At 29.5% G+C, this 11,395-nt stretch overlaps 2 protein-coding genes across 2 annotated transcripts; both read left to right on the top strand.

Annotated features, from left to right (window-relative positions):
• The first annotated feature begins 2,340 nt into the window (after nucleotides 1-2,340).
• Nucleotides 2,341-3,822, top strand: LOC131056081 (pathogen-related protein-like). The gene is made up of 4 exons (XM_057990416.2): nucleotides 2,341-2,545; nucleotides 3,024-3,156; nucleotides 3,268-3,566; nucleotides 3,682-3,822. Exons 1-4 carry the CDS (start codon nucleotides 2,372-2,374, stop codon nucleotides 3,820-3,822), a joined length of 747 nt encoding a protein of 248 aa, XP_057846399.1. The 5' UTR covers nucleotides 2,341-2,371.
• A 2,710-nt stretch (nucleotides 3,823-6,532) lies between these two features.
• LOC131056082 (pathogen-related protein-like) lies at nucleotides 6,533-9,659 on the top strand. The gene is made up of 5 exons (XM_057990417.1): nucleotides 6,533-6,573; nucleotides 8,386-8,509; nucleotides 8,861-8,993; nucleotides 9,105-9,403; nucleotides 9,519-9,659. Exons 1-5 carry the CDS (start codon nucleotides 6,533-6,535, stop codon nucleotides 9,657-9,659), a joined length of 738 nt encoding a protein of 245 aa, XP_057846400.1.
• The last annotated feature ends 1,736 nt before the right edge of the window (nucleotides 9,660-11,395 follow it).

Raw genomic sequence — 11,395 nt, 5'->3', positions numbered from 1 at the left:
TGTTTTGTGCCTCTATGTTTGATGTAAGGACATTATGTCCATTTTGTCTTTATAGCATCCATGGTTAGAACTGCAACTCTTTATGTTACTAGCTTGTCATATTAGATATTGTATTTATATTTTATTATAATTAATATAACCACAACTTTGTTGCACCTTATCTATCAAATAAAGTATTTTTTAATTGTATTGGAACAACTTAAAACTCTTGATTGATAGTTAAGCCATAAGTTCTAATTTCAAGCAAGAGATGCATTTGTGTCAAGTTCCTATTGTAAATAAATTCATTTTGCAATGGTTGTTAGAAAAATGAGCCAATAGAAAAAGAAGTAAGTAATTTTTTAAATCATTAAAATATGTCCAAATATTAGAACTATAGAATTGCACATCACCTTTTTTAAATTCTATCATACTATTGGTCAACTAAAAAAATTAATTGCATCCAATGGATACAAAAGTAATCCTACCACTACCAATAAACTGATGTTATTCAAGCATTTAATATTGTTGATATTTGAATTGAAATAAACTAAATTTATTAAAAAAAATTAGAAAATCATGAAACATATATGGTTCTAATATTAAATCAATCATATTCACATTTAATAGAATATATAAAAATATTTTTCAATTTTGTTAGCACTATATAGGCTTTTAGTAGAGTATACAATAAGATCAAAATATATGACGTATATTATGTACTGAATGTAATTATATTTGTTCAAATTTGTCAACATTGTAAAAACAAATGTGTGAATTCTATTGGGTCTATCTACCCATGCACTTGCTTGCATTGAACAAGATAATATTTTTCTATATTCATGTCTTTGTTGCATCCAACAAGATAAGATTTATGCATATCTTCTTAGATTTAGTCATATTTTTAGAGTCTATATATGATTAAATTCAAAATATTAAAATATAAAATATAAAATCAATAAATATCAATCTTAAGAGATAAAAGTAAGATAAGAGGAGAATGATCTCAACTATCTGATTTGCTTCATACATCAGCAAAATCTCATGAGAGAGTTCCATCCATCATTATAATTTTTGACACTATCTTCTTGATTATTTTTATTAACCACATGAACATGAGAAATACCAAGAACCATGGACTATCGTTATCGACTTCAATATTTTTTACTATCTCATTAGCTATATGAATAGTAGAAATTTTAAGAAATAGCTGAAAAAACTTTTTAGAGTCAAGTCGATTCATATTTGACAAAGTCACCTATAAAATAAAAAGATCATGTGTCTTTATAGCTAGAGTCAGATCCATTTGTAGGATTCATATTTGACAAAATCTTTTCTAGAATTAAAAAAACCATGTGTCTTTTTAGCTAAAGTTAGACCCATCTATAAAGTATATATTTGACAAAGTTACATGACTTAACTATCAATGAAGAGTTGTCCAAGGGGTTGAGCTTAACTGGTCAAAACATTGGGTTCTCACTGTGGAGACCCAAGTTCAATTCCCAATAGGGACATCTAAAATGAATTCTAAGTTGTGACTCTTGGCCTTCCATAAAAATGGGGAAGGTCTAGGGTCAATCTAATCAAACATAATAATAATAATAATAATTCAAAAACACTGTGACTTCGGCCTATTACCTACCAAAAAAAAACTATCAATCAATAGTCTTGGCTTTTGACACATTTACATGACTTAATTATCAATCAAGAGTTTTGGCTTATTGATATATAGAGTTTGTATCTCACAAGATTACACATTTTAACTACTCATCAAGAATTTTGAATTAAAGACTTGTAAAATTTATATTTGACAAAGTTATATGACTTAAATATTAATAAAATTATTGACAAAATTGCATGACTTAATTATCAATCTATAATCTTGACCTAGCGATATGTAGAATATTTGACAAAGTTACATGACTTAACAATAAATCAAACGTTTTGGCTTAAACGGTCTGAAGAGTTTTTGTCAAAGTCACCAGTCTAACTTTCAAAGATTTAAAAATAAAATTCAAATGGGGGAAGCCTGAAACATAAATAAATATCATAATCTTGACCTAGCGATATGTAGAATATTTGACAAAGTTACATGACTTAACAATAAATCAAACGTTTTGGCTTAAACGGTCTGAAGAGTTTTTGTCAAAGTCACCAGTCTAACTTTCAAAGATTTAAAAATAAAATTCAAATGGGGGAAGCCTGAAACATAAATAAAGATCATATCAGAGCAGTTGTTATTTGACCTGGGTTGGTACAGGACGGCTTATCTTGGCCTTAAACGTCTATAAATTCCAAATGAATCCCCCTGCAAACATAACACCAGGCTTTGCTATAATTCTTTTTACACTTGTTCCATAATAGACCTGTTTTAAATTGTCTGTTGAATACAATGTCGTCTGCAGAAATGTTAGGAGAGAAGGTTGCAGGTGTGGAATTGAGGGAAGAAGATGACCCATATCGTGGGAATATGCATGGAGACTCTGAGAAGAATACTGTGTGGAGGCATGGAGCTCCTCCGTCTTACACCCTAGTCAACAACCTCTTTGAACAGACCAGAACTAAGGTATTAACGTTATAAGTTATTGTTTTAATGATATGGTGGCAATAGTTGGATTCAATGATATTTTTTTGTTTAATTATAGGAGATTTTTAGATAAAGTTTTGGTCGAATTTTTTAAAAGTTATGTTTAAGACATGCATAACATGCTATTTTGATGAGTTGCATAATCAGACACATCTGCAAATCTTAATTGTAGATAGATAAATGTCTATTCTATATTTCTAAATAAATGAAGACCTTATGAAATACATGTATGAACTAAATGTTGATGAAGTTAACAGACAAGAATCTCAACTCTCTTCTTTAATATTAAGGTTTGCTTATACATGAGATTAGATAAGATGTTCCACTTTATTCAAATCCAAATTAATGATGTTTAAGCAGATCTATTTAGAAATTCAGAGTTTAGTGTGAATACCCACAAGGCTGGTTCATAGATATTCATGTATATGTTTTTTTAAGGTTTGGATGATTTGTGTAGGTATGGCCCAAAGGTTCTCTGGAAGAAACTGTTCAGAACCTGGTGAAAACGTGGGAGATGGAGCTTTCGCATAAGACTCGAATTCAGGACTTCAAAACAATTGATCCTCACAAGTTCTCTCTCAGTACAAACGGTAATACCCATCACTCTTCTCTTACACAAGTCCTGTCACATATAGATCAACAGAATTCTGTTGTCTAGTTATGATCATGGTGAGATGATATTTGGTGGGTCTGTTTTTCAGGTAGACCTGCTCTATCAGGAAAGGAGACATTAGAATTGGGAAGCTACAATGCCTTGATGCAGACTTCTTTACCAGAGGAGTTTCAGTACTACAAGACATCCAAGGAAACATTTGAGTCCTCTCATGAAATATTTCGAACTGCAATGCCAGGAGGATTTGCATGGGAAGTTGTGGAAGTATACACAGGGCCTCCTGTTGTGAACTTCAAATTCAGGCATTGGGGTGTCATGGAAGGCCCCTTCAAAGGCCACCATCCCACTGGACAAACAGTACAATTCACAGGAATAGCCATTGCTAAGGTTGCTCTCATCTAATCAATTCACATATATTTAGAAAATTGGATTTTTTTTGGATTGGTTTTGTTCAGGTAAGTTTTATGTAAGGTATTAATTTGTAAGACTGTGGTTATTACAGGTGAACGAGAAGCTGAGAATGGAGGAGGTGGAAGTATACTATGATCCTGCAGAACTGTGTGGAGGACTGCTTAGAGGGCCATTTGACCAAAATTATGGGGACTATAAGACTGGGATAGAGGGCTGCCCTTTCTTTGCTTAATTTGTTTCTATTTGTAAAATTTCCATCATCCTATTAAGTCTTTTGAATATTAAGATTTACAATTTAATGACATTTTATTTATTTTTTGTTATTGAATAATTAGTCACGTTTTAGTTATGTTTGAAATACTTTATAAAAACAATAACACATTCAAAAATAACTCTCAATACTATTATTATCATTTTCTTAATATTATGCAGATTTTCAATATGATACATCTGCTGGAGTATTATTAAAATTGTGAGCATTTTATTCCATGTAATCTCTGTTGATTGGCAAATAAATTTTTTGGTTAAGTTATAAGGTAGATCATTTGGCCTATGACTGGAATATTTAAGTTATAATATAGATCATTTGGACTATGACTGGAATATTTAAATTTTCCATAAAATCTATGGAGTTCATATGGAATAAGGAAGACAAGAAAATAATGAAATAGGTGTCCTTTGTGAATGTATAATTTCAAAACCCGTGTCGCTTGCCCCATGGTTGGTAGGTATGAGCCTCCATTTAGACGGTTGCTTTGAAATTTAATTTTCAGGTGAAAGTAAATATATTTTTTTTAAATGTTTCTAGAAAAATGGAAAAATATAGTTCTATAATTTAATTTGCAGTCTGCCAAACCATAGTAGAAGGTTTTTGTTGGTTGTGTGGAGGAATCCGATCAATCCTTTTTTTCAATAGATTTATTTATTTGTATTGTTACAAAATATTTTAAAATTAAAAGATGCTTTCAATAAGAAGCATTTGAATTTTTTTAAGTTTTTCTATTTAAGAGGGCCTGTAGTGTGGTTGGAGATAAAGAAAGTTTGTTTTTGTAATTGGAATAATAAGGAAAAATATGATGATATAAAGATAATTTGGTCACATTGTAAAATGTGTAATTTTAGTTGAGTGTGGTATCTTAAAATGAATATTTTAATCATGTTATCTTATGTTTGGATTTTTGAGGTCATCTTTGCTACATTTGATAGAGCCTCCAAAAATTCAATTGCAATATTAAATGGATAAAGTATAACAGGGTCACATAAAAGGTTGGAAATATTGGAGGTTGAAGGATCTTCATCATCTTGAAACAACTTCTCACTCAAAGATGGCATTTTTAATGAGAACAATACATTTTTTTTTTTTTGCTAACAAAATTAAAGAGTACTTATATTGTGAATTTAATTTTTTTGGAGAAAGATAGAGATTTGGTAAACTCAATATGAATAATTACCTAGATAGGGCAATAGATTGTTGTCCAATAATTTTGAGGATTAATGATTCCAAGTTCTTTGGGGAGGTGTTAATCCAAAAACTTAGGAATTGAGCTCAATAACTACACCTTTTTGAGGGTTATGGGGTAGCTTTGATGGAGTTATACTTGACTCAAGATTAGTTTTTTCAAAGAAAATTGTCTCCCAAGAATATTTATTTGCTTGTTTTAATCTACATGTTTTATTGTGTGGAATAAAACTTTAATTGAGTGTTGGAAAATTAAGGTTTACATTAATAAAGTCACCTTAGTGACTTGTTTATTTTTTTTAATAAATAAAATTAATTACATTCTCATAAGTTGGTAGTTGGAGAAGTTATATTTGAAATACTTTATAAAATAAATACTATATCACATTAAAAGTTATCTCTCAATAATATTATTGTCATTTATTATTTAATATTGTGTTGATGTATACATTATTATTATTTTTAATAATGTTTATGTTTTTTAGTGTTTTTTTGTTGTTAATAAGTGAGACGCCAAAAAATTTCATGTGAAGTGAGAATTTGGAAAATAATTATATTGAGAGCATTTTATAGTAAGGAGTTCAATATTTTATTGTTTACATAATTATTTAATTTAAAATTGAGAGTCATTTACACTATAATATATTTTTTTAAGAAATAAATATATAATATTTATTACACTTTTTAAAATATAAAATAAAAATGCTAAATTTTTTAATGGCAATTTTATAAATATAAAAATTAAATTTAACAATCTAAAAAGATCATGAAAAACATATGAGGCACCATTAGAACATATTTTTAAAGGCTAAGAACAAAGGCCAACCCAAAATGGGTCACATTCGAATTCCCAATTTTAGATGCTATGAAGGGTTTTCAAGATTTAAGACCTTTGACCTTTCCATCAAAGAAGTTATCAAGAAGATGATCAACATGTAGAGAATTGCTGCAGAACACAACCATGTTGTAGACTTGATTCACATCTCTCTCTCTCTATGATCATTCTCTCTATTGACAGGAAAATGATTGGTAAGATCATGGTTGATCACCTTTGAGATGAGTACACTCAGGCATCTATCCTTTCCATCTCACCCTTCAAAAAATTACCAAAATTGAGTTTGTTGTTTGATGCAATTGATTACAAAAAGGAAAAGAAGAACATGATGGTTGTAGAGGTCATTGAGCTATATCAAGAATGATTCTACAAGAAAGATATGGAGCCGTTTCTCAAATTCACATTTTCAAGCAACAAGAACTTACTCCTTATGGTTAAATTGAAGAGAATGCTAGAACTAGCAAGTGGGCATAAGAAACTATATAGTACAAGTACAAATAGGAATATAACATTGTATTCTAGATATGTAATTTGTTTCTTTAATATTAATATAATGGGAGCTAATCTCTTGGTAGCAATTTGTTAGAAAAAAAAAAAATTTATATGTTAAAATTATGTTCGCTGTATTTTTTATTTTTCTCGATGTCAATGGACCCTTGGTCTACTTGTGAAGTGGAAGACTCCGATATGCAAATTCGACATTTGTATATAAACTTCCATAAAAAAAATAAAAAATATTGTCAATATAATTAATTCTTTTATGTATAAATAATTGTCAAATTAAAAACAAGAAATTAAAATTTATATTAATATGTTCAAACAATTCTACTCCACTCATTATTCAAACACTAATTTAATTTTAACCAAAATTATAAATCAATATTTTATATTTTCCATCATACTATATATTTACATTTAATTAGACTAAACAAAACTGAATATCCTTTTTTCTCTTCCACATAACATAGTGTACAATTCAGGGAAGTATAAGCATTTACTTGGATGAAAATTCTGAATTCTTATACTAAAGATTTAATGTGACAATAATCGAATTTAATGGATTTATTTGTACTTACTTGAAGAATAGGCATTGGACATTCAATTTGATGCTCTAACTTGATTATTAAGTAGTGACCGTCCAATTTTGTATTCCCCTATAAAATGTCTTTCTGCATTATTATAAAGCCCACCATTGAGAGAAGTTGCTCGCACATGTTAATGTAATATATAAAGGTGTAAATTCCCTAAAGTAAAGGTTAAGCTACCCTGTTGACATTCAAAATTATATAATTTAAATCTAAATTCTTTATCTGTTTACCTGTTTGCCTTCTTGAATACATTAGTTGAACTAGAAAAAATATTTTGAAAAATATTTCACATTTTTTATTTATATCATGTAAAAGTTTTAAATAAGATTTTTTTGTTTATTTATATGTTTGTTTTTATTTACACAATAATTAATCAATAGAAAAATAATTTACATATATATTACATATATTGTAGTTGAAGTTTTCAAAAGTTTTAAATGCAAACTTTTCATCTATTCACATGCTTGTGTTTGTGTACACTTCAATTAAAATAGGAAAACCTCCCACAAAAAATATTGCTCACAGTTGACATTATCTCAAAATGTTAAAAAACCAAAACTCATACAAGAATGTAGCAGCAATAGATTATTGTGACAAATTATAGAACCCACATTCAATCGCCTAAAATTTAAATAATTAGAAAAAATTGTCACCCTACTATTACATAAATTTACTCTTTAAATGCAAACATATACCTCTCAAACATCAATTACATTACATAGATTCATTTATTTCTTTATCATACCAACCTTTCATGTCGCTGAAAGCAACTTCACAAAAATCACAAATCACCAATCTTTAGAATAAAGAAAAAAAAACAAACAAACCATAGAAGGCATACAATTGATTGTCATTATAGACTATCATCACTATTAAAACACATCCAATGGATTGTCATTATAGACTATCATCACTATTAAACATAAAATGAGGAAAAATATAATTATTAATAAAAATTTACATATAAAGAATATTCAAATGAGTAAGGCTAGTCTAGATATTTTATAATAAGAATTCAATCAAGGCTTAACGATCTGTAGAGTTCATATTTAACAAAGTTATGTAACTTAACCGTCAATCAAAAGTTTTGGCTTAATGGTCTGTAGAGTATTTATCAAAGTCACCACTCCAACTTTTAACGATTTAAAACTAAAATTTAAATGGGTGAAGCCTGAAACATGGATAAAGATCGTGTTAGAGCAATTCTTATTTTGACCTGGGTTGCTTCAGGATGACTGATCTTGGCCTTAAACGTCTTTAAATTCCAAATGGATCCTCTTCCAAACATAAGACCAAGCTCTGCTACTTTTTTTTTTACACTTGATCATTAACAGAGCTGTTAAATTATTTTGTGTTGAATTCAATGTTGTCTGTAGAAATCTTGGGAGAAAAAGTTGCAGGTGTGGGATTGAGCGAGGGAGATGACCCATATCGTGGGAATATAAATGGAGAGTCTGAGAAGAATACAATGTGGAGGCATGGAGCTCCTCCTTCTTACACTCTAGTCAACACTCTCTTTGAAAGTACCAGAACCAAGGTGTCTTAGATCAGCAAATTATTTTCTTTTTATGGTATTCAAGATTTCATAGTTATGGGATGGAATAAAATGTTTTCAACTTTATCCCAATTCAGAAAAACTTATATGTTAGATTTATGAAGTGTCCTTTTTAGATGTTTTTGATCTTTTGTTGAAAAGTTCATTCTGATCTGTTTATACCCTCTTAGGAGTCTGATAATGGGATTAGTAACATTTACCACCATAAGAATTGAAATCAACAGATGTTTAAGCAAAGGCCTTTAGAAATTCAAAGTTTAGTGTTAATACCCAAAAGGCTGGTTTTGAAGATCTTCATGTATATGTTTATCAAGGTTTTGATGATTTCTGTAGGTATGGCCCAAAGGTTCCCTTGAAGAAACTGTTCAGAACCTGGTTAAAACATGGGAGATGGAGCTTTCGCATAAGACTAGAATTCAGGACTTCAAAACAATTGATCCTCAAAAGTTCTCACTCAGTACAAACGGTAATACCCATCATTCTTCTCTTACACAAGTACTGTCACATATAATTCAATAAAATTCTGTTGTCTATTTATGATCATGGTGAGATGATATTAGGTGGGTCTGTTTTTCAGGTAGGCCTGCTCTATCAGGAAAGGAGACATTAGAAGTGGGCAGCTACAATGCTTTAATGCAGACTTCTTTACCAGAGGAGTTTCAGTACTTCAAGACATCCAAGGAAACATTTGAGTCCTCTCATGAAATATTTCGGACAGCCATGCCAGGAGGATTTGCATGGGAAGTTGTGGAAGTTTACACAGGGCCTCCTGTTGTGAACTTCAAATTCAGGCATTGGGGTGTCATGGAGGGCCCCTTCAAAGGCCATGCTCCCACTGGAGAAAAAGTCCAATTCACAGGAATAGCCATTGCTAAGGTTACTCTCATATAATCAATTCACATATATTTAGAAAATTGAATTTTTTTTGGATTGGTTTTGTTTGATAAGGTTTATGGGAAGTATTAAATGTGTGAGAGTGTGGTTATTACAGGTGAATGAGAAACTGAAAATGGAGGAGGTGGAAGTATATTATGATCCTGCAGAACTGTGTGGAGGACTGCTTAGAGGGCCATTTGACCAAAATTATGGGGAGTATAAGACTGGGATAAAGGGCTGCCCCTTCTTTGCTTAATTTCTTTCTCCTTGTAAAATATCTTTCGAATAGTAAGGTTTTCATTAATAAAGTCATTTTAGTGACATTTTATTTATTTTTGTTTCTAAATAATTAGTCATGTTTTATAAGTTGGTGGTGGCAAGAGTTATGTTTGAAATGGTTTGGAAAAGCAACATTGTAACTTATTCAAAGATAACTCTCAATAATATTTCATCATTTTATTAACATATATTATTTGATTTTTTAGATATATCGAGCTCAAGAAATATTAGTGATACAATAACAGCCATAGAAAGTGTAGCAATTATAAGAAAATATATAAATTGTGTTGTTGCATGATAATGCTTTTTTGAAACTTTTGTCAAATCTTCTCACCAAAAAAAATAAAAAAATATTGTTCTTAAAGAAAGAGGTACTTCATACTTCCAATTTAATATTTGCTCAGGCTTCTCATTTTTTCATTCAACATGGAGGGCATAGCCCTCCCTTCTTTTCCTAGGTTATTGTGATACATAGGCTTGAGTACCATTCAAATTGTGAGTACCTTATTCTATGTAAGCTCTCTTGATTTGGAAATTATTATTTTTAGATTAGAAGGGAGATCATTTGGCCTTACAGAATTTAACTTGGGAAATTTAAAATTTCTATAAAATCTATGGAGTTTATAAGGAATAAGGAAGACAAGAAAATAATGAAATATGATTTTTTTGTATAAGACAAGAAAATAATGAAATATCTAATAGGGTGTGCAACATGGTTAGAGAGAAAGAAAGTTTATTTTTTTGTAATTGAAGTGATAAAGAAAATAAGATGTTATAAGAATAATTTGGTCACATTGTTAAAGGGGCAATTTCAATTGAGTCTAACATCTTCAAATGAACATTTTAATCATGTTATATTTTATGCATTGATTTTCAAGGCCATCTTTGCTACATTTGATGGTGACTCCAAAAAATCACTTGCAATATTAAATAAATAAAGTATAATAGGTCACATTGGAGACTTGAGGATTTTCATCATCTCAAATCAGCTTCTCACTCAAAGACGACACTTTTAATGAGAAGAATACATTAATTTTTTATTTTTATTTTTATGCTAACAAAATTGAAGAATGTATATTTTGTGAAGTTTTTTTTTTTTTAAGAAAGATAGAAATTTGGTGAACTCAATATGCCCTATCGCCTAGATAATTGAGGAGTTGTAGATTTAGAGAATTTTATCCTTTTGAGTGTTATTAGGTAACTTGATAAGGCAATAGATTATTTTCCAACAATTTGGGGATTAATGATTCGAGAGTTATTCGACAAGGTGGTAATCCAAGAACTTAAGAATTAAGCTCAAGAGCTACACCTTTTTGAAGGTTATTAGGCAACTTGATGGAGTTATACTTGATTCAAGATTAATTTTTTAAAAGAAAAACTTCTAAAGAATATGTATTTGTTCGTTTTATTCTACATGTTTTATTGTGTGGAATATAAACCTTAAGGAGGGTATTGAAAAATTAAGGTTTACAATAATAAAGTCACCTTAGTGACTTGTTTATTTTTACAATAAATAAATAATTACATTCTCATAAGTTAGTGGTTCCAAGAGAAGTTACATTTGAAATACTTTATAAAAGAAATACTGTAACACATTCAATTGTATCTCTCAATAATATTATTATCATTTTTTATTTAATATTATGTAGATGTACATGTTATTTAATTTTTCTAATAAAGTCTATAATTTTAGGTATTTTTTTGTTAATATTG

Source organism: Cryptomeria japonica, chromosome 2, assembly GCF_030272615.1.
Source record: "Cryptomeria japonica chromosome 2, Sugi_1.0, whole genome shotgun sequence".
NCBI lineage: Eukaryota > Viridiplantae > Streptophyta > Pinopsida > Cupressales > Cupressaceae > Cryptomeria > Cryptomeria japonica.
This window is presented reverse-complemented; position numbering and strand designations above follow the sequence as displayed.

Excerpts from the sequence above, each read along its gene's own strand:
- LOC131056081 (XM_057990416.2), top strand. The coding sequence starts at position 2,372 with ATGTCGTCTGCAGAAATGTTAGGAGAGAAGGTTGCAGGTGTGGAATTG. Across the intron at positions 2,546-3,023 it reads TTGAACAGACCAGAACTAAG|GTATGGCCCAAAGGTTCTCT; the intron begins GTATTAACGTTA and ends TGATTTGTGTAG. Across the intron at positions 3,157-3,267 it reads GTTCTCTCTCAGTACAAACG|GTAGACCTGCTCTATCAGGA; the intron begins GTAATACCCATC and ends TCTGTTTTTCAG.
- LOC131056082 (XM_057990417.1), top strand. The coding sequence starts at position 6,533 with ATGGACCCTTGGTCTACTTGTGAAGTGGAAGACTCCGATAT. Across the intron at positions 6,574-8,385 it reads GAAGTGGAAGACTCCGATAT|CGAGGGAGATGACCCATATC; the intron begins GCAAATTCGACA and ends TGTGGGATTGAG. Across the intron at positions 8,994-9,104 it reads GTTCTCACTCAGTACAAACG|GTAGGCCTGCTCTATCAGGA; the intron begins GTAATACCCATC and ends TCTGTTTTTCAG.